Below are 13,913 nucleotides of genomic sequence, written 5' to 3'. Positions count from 1 at the left end.
TTCAGCCGAGAACTTCCCCAAACGCCCACTGATTTCTTCAATAAGGGTTTCCTGCACAGCTTACTTCAACCATCAATAAAGAGAGAAAAACAGTACTAGATCCCAGATGCAATGGAGATACCTGCCATTATTTCTGAAATTCTAATATTATTCAAACCCTAGTAAGTGAACAAGATACCTGTGTTCAACAATACTCTAAATCAAGCTATTACTAATGGCTGAAAAATAAAGATATGCAGAAAATAAAACAGCTCACAACACTTCAGGAGAGTAACACCAGCAAGATTTCAACCCCAAAGTCTTTCTTTATTAGCACCAGAAAAAGTTTACAAGAGAGCTTTCTTCAACACAAGACTCACAGATCGAATGATCTCAAATGACCCCTAGCACCCTATTTAAAGGAAAAATTCCCAACAGTTAGTTCAAGTGATCCACGTCAAAATGATCTCGACCGTCGATGAGAATCAAGATATCTCTTAATCTCATCCATCGAATTCTTTAATGCATTAAAAATTGAAATTCTGCATTTATTTACTCAAAAATATTATTATTTTATTATTTCTAAGTTTTATTATTTTAAAATTTATTTTTTTATTTTTTATATATATATATATATATATATATATATAATTTATATCTTTAATTTTTTATTGTTTTTTTATTTTTTCAATTTTTTAATTTTTTAATTTTTAATTTATTTTTAAATGGATCCTCAAACTTAGCCCTTGGAAAAATCACCTAGGACCTAGGACTTAGGACTTGTGAGGGGATTAAAACATTTTCTAACCCTCAAGAAACTTTACATCATGACTTTTACAACTTTACATCCCAAGGGGAAAAAACCCATTTGACATAGACCCTCATAAACCACCCAGTTCTGCGACACAACTATAATCTAGCAGATTAACACACTAGGATTCCACTAAGATTCTAATGACAAAATTCATTCCGGCTTTGGGGTTAGGCTGAAGGAAAACTCTGCCGATCATGGATCGGTGAGACAAAAAACCTTCCGGAACGTACATTATCACTAGAAAATTAGGTCCACCTAAGCAATTTACATACATGACTCATATCTACTAAGATTATTTACAATTCACACATGCAGACTGGGTTTACAACATAGTCACTAGAAAATTAGGTCCACCTAGGCAATTTACATACATGACTCGTATCTACTAAGATTATTTACAATTCACACATGCAGACTGGGTTTACAACATAGTGTGATCAAGTCGACGATGAATGTCGAATGGCACGTACATGTCAATCAAGCACTATCCCTTTTGCGAAGAAAAGGGGTGTACTTGCTATGGGGAGTTGACACGTAGTGGTCAACAGGCACAAACACAGTGATTAAACCTGAGTTATACTGTCAAGATTTTTAAATCTACCATAGTAAACTTGTTATAAAAAATATCAGATATATAAATCCACAAATTTAATTATCATATTCAAGGAAAATCGTAACATTCGCATGCTAAAATCATGCAGGGTTGAAATAAGGTCTATCCAATCAACTATTAGTTAAGGAAAATGTACAACATGAGATTTTGTTAAAAGGAAAAATGTTTTCCCCAAAAACCATGTCAAACAATGACAACATAGACCGCAAAATATTCTTTGAATAGAAATGTTGACAAGGCAACCAAATTCACCAAAGCTCAGAGGAGAAAACTTTCTTCTATACTGCATCTCAATTTGCTGCCTTTCATTGGTTTTATCTCTTTACGGTGTGTATTTGTGCATTTCCTATTCCTTTGTGCAATTACCATGTGCAGCCCAATTCAGTGAAATTTGGTGAATATTTAGAATGTCATATTATAAGTAATTAAGAAAATGTAAAAAAAAACAATCAAATACAGAGAAAAATTTCTAAATCTAGTCACTGGCTTGGCTGAAACTGAAACAAGAAAGACAATGCCTATCCTAAGAAAATGTATCTAATTTGTTAGACATGGCAGACAGCTTTTAGAATGGAGGAATTTCCATACTTGAAGCACCCTAAAGTTTAAACAACTGGATGGCTCATTAAGTCTGAAGGTGAACTAGATTACAAATTCAATGACCTCAATATCCTAAACATCAAAAACTACACAAGCGTTCTCTTTTTTACCGTTCTGAATCTACTCCGTTGTTCTTCAGTTAGACCACACTCCTTCTCATTTGCAACTGCCGCTGCATAAATTGGATTTCTTGAGCAGTTATCAAGGTCATTGATTTCCTCCACCTGAAAGATGTAGCCTTATTAGCAATACTATGAGATAAATCACAAATGCATCAATGCAACTATTTTCTACCAACCAGAAAATACAGAACTTCACAGATGGCTATAAATTTCAAAAATGATAATATCATAGCAGCCCTGAATCCTTGTCTCAATTATTTAAAATGCACAGCACTCATAAAATCCTAAGTTTTTCCCACTAGTATAAGACTGAAGAAACATTAAACACAGCTATATTGAAATGAACAAAACCATATTTACAGTACTGGTAAACTTATAATCTATCATCTATACCTCATTAACACCGGGAAGCTTCAGGCCCATAGTTGCTGCTTGTTCAGGGGTAGAAGCTAAGTACACAGCTGCCCACTGTTTGGAACCAAATGCATTGCTTTTATTGACATCATTTTCTATTTCAAAGAAATTATCCACTAAGTCCCAATCCTTATCCTCTATGCTTTCTCTTCTATCTTTATTACCATCTTCAATAGCCAGCTTTTTAACAAGAAAGCCACTGGCTCCTTCCTCCAACAATTTCCCATGATGTCTGTTTCCAAACAGACTTGAACATGTCAATCTTGAAGGCTGAAATACTTATAAACATTTACAAAATGCACGGCGTGTGATTTCTACCTTCTTACTGGCCGACAAGCTTGCAGATCACACTCGGCTTCATTGACAAAATCTGTGATTTCTTCTGTAGGTAGTCGGCCAGCCCAATGGATACGCTTTTTCCAAGCCTCAGTACTGCATCCTTCTGGAGCCTGTTTTTCTACCCACTTGTATAATGTAGGAAGTTCAATACCAGCATCATCAAGTTGCTCCTATAACAAATGATATTTATATTAATTAAACTCTTGCCAACTGCTTTAAACTTTTCACAGAATACTGAAATAACAACACCAAAGTTTCATAACAGCAAAATCAACGTACATAGCCATAAATCAAAAAAGTCTAATTTGAGCATGAACACTTAACATTCACATGCAGGAGACAATCAATGACCATGATGACCATGCATTAAGAGAATGCCTGCAATAATATGGCACAAATATGAGTATTCAAAGAAATGGAGACCATATCACAGCTCTAGGGAACCAATGTAGGAATATAAAACAAACAATTAATAATTCCCTTAGAAGCAAAGGTCATCAAGAAAACTTTTTCCTGGCTCAGATGCAGCTTGCAGTGTTCCTTAGTGGTGTCTTACCTCTAGCACACCTCTAATGTACTGTCATATTATATATACTTCGGTAATGATAAATGAAAACAGAGAAAGGTCTGGGTTGAGATGGGGCAGTGAAGGTTGGAAATGGAGGCAGACTATCTACACAATTGGTAAAAAATCTTTCATACCTTCGAGGGTTCTAATTTTTTGTTCTCCTGAGAAAATCATTAGAGCTCAGCAAAAGGACAGCCTCCCACTTTCTTCTTCTGACCTGGTTGATTTTCAGACCCCAACCAGTCATCCAATAGCCTTCCAGTATTAACTGTCTAAAGGAGCTCCTAACTAGGGAATTTGTCAAACAGAACAATGGTACCCAACATTCCTTTGTTTTGGAATTGACAACCTCAGCAAATGGATTCATCAAGTCTTTTGCTACTGCTGGTGTCAGTGATAGAAAAGAAAAGGAGGGTGCAACAAACTAATCATGATAAGAAGGGTGTGATCCCCAATCCCTTAGCCAGATCTTTCCCTTCCTTGTACAAGCAACTATGGTCTGGTGTTTATCGGTGGTCAGCCGGTAAGCAAGTGTGGAAACAAAAGCTATTCATTCTCCAAGACAGGAGGGTCCAATTGATAGTCTGTATGCTGAAGGACAGGTAGAAACCCCTGTCGATGAGGCTATAAGGATGTGTGTTGAGGAGATTGTAGGTTATTCAGAATTCATTGGAGACAAACCAACATGCAACAGGAAAGGTTGCAAAGCCAGCGAGGAAGTGTGTCATCTTGAGATCAAAGAAGATTTGATTGGAGAATGGAGGCGACTTTAAGTCAGAACAAATAATCCCAATGCAGCAAAATGCATCAGTGGGCAAGGTCTTAGGAAGATATATGGACTAACCCAGCAAAGTATGTGCCAATGTCTTAATGTATACACCCTTCTCCCACATTATGTCGCAGGGGTAGCTGGTTTGGATCTTCCAGAATAGGGCAGCTGTTGAAAGGATTAGTAAGAGTAAATGGTTTTCGGGGTCCACAATGCTAGCTCTAAAAAATCAGCCTCCTTGTTTCAACCGGACAACTCACAACGTCCTTCTACACCCTATATGGGTTAAACTGCATGCATTAATTCTGAATCTTCGAAACAAACATAGGCTGAAACAAATTGGGAATAGTATTGCGCTTAATAAGGTTTCTAGTAACACAGCAGTTAAACAATGGCTCAAATTCTGGTTGAAATTGATCTATCGTTGGGGTTACCAAACAGAATGGAAATTGAGGCAGGCAATTAGAAATTCTCCTAGATATGGGATTTTCTAAGTGTTCTTTTTAGATGCAATTTCTGTCATAGGTCTAGTCATGTTAAAGCAAAGTGCCCTTTTGAAACCCCTCTCATGTACTACTGGAAGAAGGTTTCATCACTGAAGAGGAAGGATAGCTTACACGAGCCAATCCCTGAAGGCTCTCATAAAGATTTTAAAGCCAAAGATTTTGCTGTTGTATCTCCTGGAGCTATCAAAATGGATATTTTGGTTCCATCACTGGTCCTCTCCAAAAGGTATCCCTCTCAATCTTGGTTTTATTCAGGCTCCCAAGTCTGAGAAAAGTCATGAGGATATATTACAAGCTTCCACCAAGCTTCTCTCCTCTGTTCAAAGTAAGAGCATTGTTTCTTCTCGCCTTTAATTTCCATTTCCACCCATAAATGTGAATCCTAGCCAGATGATGGCAAGCAGGTTATTGGGGATTTCTGTTATTTTGGATGAGGTAGTTGGTTTAAAACTAGATCTCTAAGGCCCATCAAGAGTAGCTTGAGTGGTTATGAATAATCATGATAATGCCACCCACCTCATTTCGCATCCTGGCTAAACCGTGCAATATGCTTTGCAGGCTATTATATCGAGACAAGGAGTTATATTGGCAGCAGTGTGGTGTGATCTTTGGTGGTGCAGTTGATAGCGTATTCTAGTTACAAACTCCCCTTTGTAAAAAAAAAGCCTCTCTTGTTAAATTCCTCTCCTATGGAAGCTCCAAAACTCTCTTTGGAGACCAACAATCTTCTATGACTTCCAATAAACCCAACGATGGGATGGAGTATTCAGTGTTACAATGTGTGGATTCTTTGCAATTGATTCCTAAGGATTTTGACTCGAGGTAGATGTAAAAGTGACATTAGAGAATCAGTTATATGAGTCATGATCCTGGAAACCCCTTGTTTTTCCTCCAGTGAATCCTCCCTACTTCCCATCCTTCTCACTCTATTTCCTTCTTTCCCATCTAAAGACCAAGTCTCCCTAGGCTCCCAACAGGTTGAGGCCAAACAATCTTCCTAGCATCATTTAAATTCCTCAAAGCCTAGTAACAAGAATCTTGCATTAGAGAGGTGGCAAGTGGGCTAGGTTTAGGTGAGAGTTAGTGCTCTAGCATTACCTCTAGAAGGAAGTGTATGTCGAAATTGACTTAAAAGGTGTGATCTTTGGTGGAGTGGATCATAGTGTACCAAAGAAAGGCTTTCTAGTTAAATTCATCTCTAGTAGAAGATTCAAACCTCTCTTTGGAGATAAACAATGTTCTGTGACTTCACATAAACCTGAGGATGGAATCGCTGAAGTTTTTGTAGCTTCGAAAGGTCTTCTACATAGGCTTGGTGTCTTAGCATGTCGAAGATACTTGATTGCCTCTTTAGGTGCTTCTTTGGTCGAGTAAGTGCTATTATAATTTCTTTTCCAATGTTAGCTTAGGAAAAATACAATAATTAATCTAATTAATTATTGTGGACTATTGGGCCAAAGTCGTAAGGATAAATAATAAAATTATTTAAGTGACTTGGATATAATCTCAACCGTTGATCTTAAGTGAGGCTTAGGATTTAATCCTATCCATTAATCACTTAGGAGGATAGGGTTAGGAATTTTGGCTTAATGAAATTGTTTAGTCAATTTAACGTCTTAAATTGCTCTACAAAAATTATCAATCCGGGTATCGTAAATTGATGAAGTGTGGTGCACCATATGTGCTTAGTTAACCTTTTTCTTACTTCGTTGTTTTATAGTTTATGTTGTTTTTGGGGTTTTGTTCTTGTTGGTTTCCTAAAGTGTCTAATGCAAATGTAAATCCTATTCTAAGGTCTTAAGAATACTTTTAAAGGACAAGTATGGATAGAGATTTCAAGACAAGGTCTATGTCCCTAATGGTAACTTCCAAAACTTAGCACTTCAAAAGATCTCAAAACATGTTATTGATGGAATTAGTACTTAAACAAAAGTGTAAATATGCAGCTACTTCAATCAAACAAAAGATGAAACACTGATCATGAAATCAATGTCTCTGCTGCTTGTCCGAAATTAAAAGTTAAGCTATTGCACTCAAACAAATCAAAAATTGCAAGGAAAGTAAACTAAAATCACATTACATCAACTCATATTCTGACCCCTCACCATTCGACTCGCTCTGGCTATCGGAGGTAATCATAAACAACTTGAGCAATCTGATATCTAATTTGCAGAAAATAAAACTAATATTAAACTACACATTCATACTTCAATCCCTCACCATTCGACTCGCTCTGGCTATAGGAGGTAACTGAAAATGACATGAGCAATTCAATAACTATCTTGCAGAAAAATAAACTAATATCAAACTACGCATTCATACTTCAATCCCTCACCATTCGACTCGCTCTGGCTATAGGAGGTAACTGAAAATGACATGAGCAATTCAATACCTAACTTGCAGAAAAATAAACTATCAAACTACGCATTCATACTTCAATCCCTCACCATTCGACTCGCTCTAGCTATAGGAGGTAACTGAAAATGACATAAGCAATGTGATATCTAAACTAACTAACAAAGCAAGTAAATAAAACTGAAATCAAAGCATAACTGAAATTGAAAAGCAAAAAAAAAACAAAGTCAGCAGAGAGGCAAATCTCATGTTACTATTTGATGCAAAAACATGTAAAGAAGAAAACTAATCTACGATCAACCGGTTGAACACACTTACATGAATTAAAATCAAACTTGAAAGCAATCAAATGACATAATGAAATCAAAGCAAAATTACAAAATGAAATCTACTCTACCTTACATTCTAATATGCTCCATGAAATCTACTTCACATCTCCTTCCATATTGAGAACATCAAAGCTTTATTCAAATTCTTCAAAATTACAAAGTACAACAAAGCTCTCCAAAGCTTTCAAAAGCCATCAAGGAAGAACTAAAAACTCCAAGCTAAAGAACTAAAAGCCAAGCCAAGCTAGCTGAGACTAATAAGCTAACAAATGAAGGAGAGAGATCTCCTATTTATACAAAAAGATGAGAAGCCATCTCATTAATGAGAGTCCATGAATCTCTCCCTCTACCTCTAGAGTCCTAATCAAAATAGGAACTTATAAGACACATGTCTTCTTAGAGTTACAATACAATTAGGAGATGTGACACATATCCTCATGATCCCATGATTCTTTTCACTCAAATTCGAATTTGGCCTTAGAGTGCCACATAAGAGTCTTTTAGAAACCTCCTTTCAACCTACACATGTCAACAATCTCAACCCACTTGTTAGGTATAAGCATATGCACATTATTTTCTAATTTTTAACCACAAATTCACTAAAAATGCTTAGAATTAATAAAGTTTGGAAAAACATAAATGTGGCCCAATGATAAAGAAAGTGGGATGAATGTGGTGACATAGTAGTGAAATAGAGGTGAAATGGAGGTGATATGATGGACATAATAGTGAAAGTGTAATGGAAATGAATGACATTTTCAAGACTCAACAAAAATTAATAATTATAAAATAAACCTAAAAGAGGTGAAGATGCACACAGTTGTGGAGGAAAGTGATTTTCTCTAGAGCAAGAAGCTCGACTAGACTAAAGAGAAGCGAGGATAAGTGCAACATGAAATTTTAGGAGAAAATCAAGGAGGTCGAGCTATTGAAGAGAAGATCATTTGATTAATGTCCAACGAAAAACCATAAATATGTCAACCAAACTCAAGGATACAACCAATACGAGTACAATGTGGGAGTGCAAATGCAACTCCTATAAAATATTAAAGCTAAATCTGTTGAATTTTGTAGCTATGGTCAGACTTCCTAATTAAAGTTTTCAACCCTCCAAATATATATGCTATGATAAATGCAAATGTGGATTTCAAGTCGACTTCAAAAGGGAGAATTTGAATTTTTGAAATTTAAATTTTTGGCACCAAAAAGATAAAGTCGGCCATCCAGATGATCAAATCAGCCCAGCATGAAGTGACACCCATTCGGCCTCATCAAAGACTATAAATATGCCACTCGTTCTCCTCCTCTTGACAATTCAGATCACTCACACATTCTACCTTTTTTCCATTTATGCGAAGGAGACACAAGACAAGAAGGTTGAAGTTGATTAGACAATCTAGCATTTGACCGAGCTTCTTCTTTCTCTTTGTTTGACCTCACACATGTGAAAGACAAGTCGAATTCTTCTGGGCAAATCACAAGGCAACAGACTAAATTTTTGTGGTGAAGAAGAAGGTCGATATTCGACCCAATGTTTTAAAACTTTGACTCGAATTCAAAACCGGCCAAGGGTCAACTCCGACTTCGACTCTGACTCAGTATTGGCTCGGCCGGTTTGATTTCAATGACTCGATCGTTGTAAAAAAATACATTAAATATTTATTTTTTTATGAAAAAACATAATTTTAAAGATTTTCATTCATGTTTCCAAACACAAAGCATTAAAATATAGAGAGAAAGCAACATATGATCAAAGTAGGCTCATGAATATATCCATTATATCAAAATGGCACCCAGTGCACTGTCCAATACATACATGATATAGAGATTAAAACAAAAACACATAACCAAGGAGGCTCTAAATGGCGTCTACAGCAAAAATAAATTGTAAAACATTACTAGTCACCAGTACTACTGGTTACTGCTAGAGAAGCCAACATCATCTGGCTCAGACTCTAAATCAAAGTCAAACAAGGAAACCCATGGCTCCTACTCCTCCTCATCACCATTTCCAACTACAACTATAGAAGTAGTAGCACTAACAGGCACAGCAGCTGCACGCTGAGATAGACGAGATATGCGCTCCCATCATGGCGGAGTAGAGGAAGTGCCTACAACTGGAGGACTTGGGGTTGGGCCTAGTACAAGTGGACCTACATTCAACTGAACATTATGTTCAACTAATGCCTCCATTTGTAATTCCAAATCAAGACCAATATCCTAATCAAAATCAAACTCTGTTGAATGAGTCTCCACTACCCAATGTGATGCTGGATCAATATCTTCCAACACAATGGGATCTGTATCAGGTCTTTTGTTCAGCAATTGGTTGTGTCTTAGCCAAAGGTTGTATTGGACATAGACTAGATCATTTAATTGTTTTTGTTCCAAACAGTTTCTCTTCTTCGTGTGAATCCTCTCAAAGGCAGACCAATTGCGCTCACACCTTGTAGAACTGCAAGTTTGACTCAAAATACAGATTGCAAACTTCTGCAACCGAGGACAATGGCTACCAAATGCCCCCCACCATTGTGCTGCAAAAAACATAGTTGTGTAATGAGTTAGCTCAACAAATTATATCCAACTTTCAAATTATAGACAATTTAACAAAATAAGAATTTGAAAATTGAAATTGTTTGTTTGCCTAGCTGATTTGCTTGCCTTGCAATCCTTGCTAGGTTCTTACCAAAGGTACCTGTGGCTCTATTGAAACAAGTGATATTTCGATGTATCTCTAGTTGATCACTCTCCTTGGGGACCATGTGGCCAATGCAATCAATCAATCCATCTCTAACCTCCCCAGTCAAAGCTTCTGGCTCCAGAGCTTTATAATGATACCTTGGGTTCAAAAAACAAACAAATCAGGACCAACAATTAAATTAAAAACAATACAAACAACAACAACCAAGAAAAAAAAAAAAAACCAGCTGCATGTATAGTGCGATGGAGTTGATTGTTCCATCTTTGATCAATGATTTCCCAAATGGGCCCATACTTAGCCACTCTATCCTTGTATGTTGCCTTTATTTGCTCCTTTGCTTGATCCATAGCCTCATAAATGAAGCCCATAGCCAATCTTTCCCCATCCACCAACCGCAACACCTTAACCAGTGGTTCAACAACCTTCACAATCTATGCAGCCTTTTCTCCAAAATATGTCTTCATTAACTTTCTTTCTCACATCTTTGCCATCCTATTTGCGAGACCATTGACATTCATTCCATTCATCACTGGAAAACACCCTTTGCAAGTTTCTATGTTGGAAAAGCATAGATTGCAATGTCAAAAAATGAGTTGCAAATCTAGTGATCACAAGCCTAATAATATCCTTGGCCCCTGTGTGTTTCCTCATCAAGTTCAAAATCAATGAGTGATTGTAGATGTATTTTCTTATGCTTTTGGCATGCTCTACATATTCTTGACCCAATCTATTTTGCCAATATCCTCAAGCATGAGGTCTATGCAATGTGCAGCCCATGGGGTCCAAAAGATGGTTTTGTGTTTTTCCTCTACCAGCAAGAACATAGTTAGAGGCATTACCTGTGATGATTTGAACAACATTAGCCACCCCGACCTCTTCAACAACCTCATCCAAAAGTTGAAACAAGTGTGCATCTTTCACCCTACCAAATGCATCAACTGATTTTAGAAACATGGTCCCTTGTGGGCAAAAGATAAGAAAGATTATGATGGAATGATTCCTTTGATCAGTCCATCCATCTGACATGATGGTACATCTTGCTTTTGCCTGTGAGCTTTTGAAATCTTTCAAATATTCATTAATGGATAGTAGGGCCTTTGAAGCCCTTTCCAGCAACAAATATGGCATCAAGCATAGTTTCATAATATGGTGAACGAGAAGCATTGAAGGGGATATCAACATCATACCACCATCTAGCTATGTAATCACAAGCAGTTTCTCTCAATTCTTTCTTCCAATGGTCATCTAAAGTGGCCTGCATTTCACCTCTATTAGCTTGAGGGCCATGTGCACTATCAGAGGGAGAGGAGGGTGTGAAATAAATTTTGATATCACCCTTCTTTTTTATTTTACACTTACCCATTTCTTGAATAGACTCCAAAGAGAGAGGAACATAGTGAAAGGGGTTGGATACATCAGTGCAAGTGATAGATGAAGAGCCCTTATAATCAAAATTGGAGTTGGTAGCCATCATATGTTTTATATTCCTCTTCCTCCCAATTCAACCTCTATTTCTTTTTGCCTAGCTTTTTCTTCCTCAAACTTCTCAAATTTATCTAGCAACTCCTTCAATGTCCCCAATTTGTTTTGTTGGTGCTTCACATGGAGTAATTTGGCCTCTAACACCAGCCAAGTGTTGTTTCAGCCTATGAATGCCCCCCTCCACCTCCCTTTATTTTTCTATGACAAAATTTGCAATGCATTTGATTATCAATCATCTTAGCATATGCCCAAGCGGCATCTTTCATTCTAAGAGCCATTTTATGATATTTGGACTTGGAAATGAAAGGAAAAAATCCGAAAATGAAAACAAAACAAAAAAAGCAACACTTCAATGTTCATTTCTTTTACAATAATTACTCATTTCAATTTCCGGATTTGCCACAAAAAAAAAAAAACAAGCAAAGACATATTTGAAGTGAAAAAAAAAAATACCTCTAGGCTCTAGCCTCCTCAATGTTGTGCCAATTACTGCCGAAGAAGCTCATCATTGTTGCTCCAATGATTGCCCAAGAGACTCCTCACTGCTGCTCCAAAAACCAACTCCACCACTCTTTACAAATTCCTCACAAATGCAATGAGATAGCTGTGAGGAAATGTGAGGGGTTGGGTAGCTTTTATAGGCTTGGGAGAGGTTAGAAGGACATACCAAAATTGAACCCAATTTCAAGTTTGTTTCCCTCACTTTTTGAGCCGCAACCCAAGTTTTACTGGCTTAGCCGAGCCCACTGGTTTGTTACCGAATTGGCCGGGACGGTGACTAACTCGTCCGCTTCAGTAACAAACCAGCCTTCGGCCCTGTTTTTGTACCGAGTCGGCCCGGTCAAGGGTCTGGCTCAGTCAACTTGACCAATTCAGAGTCGGCTCGACCATTTTTTAAAACACTGATTCGACCTAGCAAAGCATACTTGACCGAATACTTTGGGCAGTAGTTTGACTTGGATAGATGATAGTTTGACCAAGTTCGACCAAGGTTTTATTGTTGGTCAGTTTGACTTTATTTTTTACTAGAAATGTCACATGTATCTCTTGTTGAATTGAACAATTTCTCCAAGGAAAAGGTTGTTCGATTTTTTCGTAGAAGAGGATTTTCCTAGGGTAAAATTTGTGTTGTCTTCATGCATCATTGTTCTGTTGTTATCTCTATTATCCTACTATTTTTTATGGTTGGATTTTTTAAGTATTATTACTTAATGATAATACTTGAAGTGTTAAAGAGAATATCAATGTGACTAGAAGTAATTATCAGTTTCAAGAATTTGTTCTTGTATCTATTGCACTTGTAAAATCAACACGGTATCAAAGCTTTCGTGAAGGGAGGGGGCATTGAGATCACTTTTAAAGACACCTACTTCTACAAATTTAATTTTTGGACCAAATCCTTGACCATGGGTTCTTCTACTAAGGTTGAGAACAAATTGGAAGGTGCTACAAATTTCAAGACATGGAAGACAAGGATTGATCTCATCCTCGAAGAAAATGATGTTATGGATTGTGTGAAGGGAAAAGTAACAGAACCTCAAGATAATGAAGGAAAAGCAAGGTACAAGAAGCCTGAAATCGCAACTAGGAGGATTCTTGTTGAATCCATCAGAGATCACTTGATTCCATATGTTTCAGGGTTGGACACTTCAAAGCAGATGTATGATGCTCTAGTAGGATTGTATAACATCAACAACATTGGTCAGAAAATGAGTTTGAGAAACCAACTTCGTGATGTTCATATGACTAGAGATGATATGATGGCATCCTACTTCATGAGGATCTCTCAATTGAGAGATCAACTCAAGGCTATTGGAGAAAACATTGAAGAAATAGAACTTGTGACTACAACTCTTAATGGTCTACCTGATTCATGGGATGCATTTGCATCTAGCATTTGTGGTAGAACAGAAATTCCTAAGTTCAATCAGCTATGGACCTCATGTACTCAAGAAGAATCTAGACTGATATCAAAAGGGAAGATTCAAAGACCTCAAGATGGTGAATCTCAAGAATTTGCAACTCATGCAAAGAATGGTAAAGGAAGAAGGAATTTTGGAAGATTTCAAAAAAGAAATAGACGAAGAAGACCTATGCCCAATCATGATCAAAAGAAGAAAGATTTATCAAATATTCAATGTTTTCGTTGCCACAAGTTTGGTCATTATAAAAACCAATGCACTAAAAGGAAGGATGATAAGAAAAGGAAAGGAAAACAGCGTGCTTCTATAGCAGCCATTGATGATAACCGCAGTGGTCTTAAAAAATTGGAAGAGAAGAGGTCAATACTAAAGATGGAGCTTGGTGACAATGGCAAGTATG

General features: G+C 37.0%; 1 protein-coding gene across 1 annotated transcript in view; it reads right to left on the bottom strand.

Annotated features, from left to right (window-relative positions):
- Positions 1-13,913, bottom strand: part of LOC149239288 (protein CHROMATIN REMODELING 20-like) — a 137,970-nt gene that overhangs the window by 50,714 nt on the left and 73,343 nt on the right. Inside the window, 3 exon segments of the mRNA XM_089373386.1 lie at positions 2,117-2,230; positions 2,522-2,774; positions 2,861-3,051. Coding sequence (XP_089229512.1) covers positions 2,117-2,230; positions 2,522-2,774; positions 2,861-3,051 — 558 coding nt within the window.

The sequence above is a fragment of the Pinus tabuliformis genome, chromosome 8 (assembly GCF_031772625.1).
Source record: "Pinus tabuliformis cultivar Carrire ecotype Pingquan chromosome 8, CPIR1, whole genome shotgun sequence".
Taxonomy (NCBI): domain Eukaryota; kingdom Viridiplantae; phylum Streptophyta; class Pinopsida; order Pinales; family Pinaceae; genus Pinus; species Pinus tabuliformis.
The sequence above is the reverse complement of the archived record's forward strand: the minus strand, read 5'-3'. Positions and strand labels throughout refer to the sequence as shown.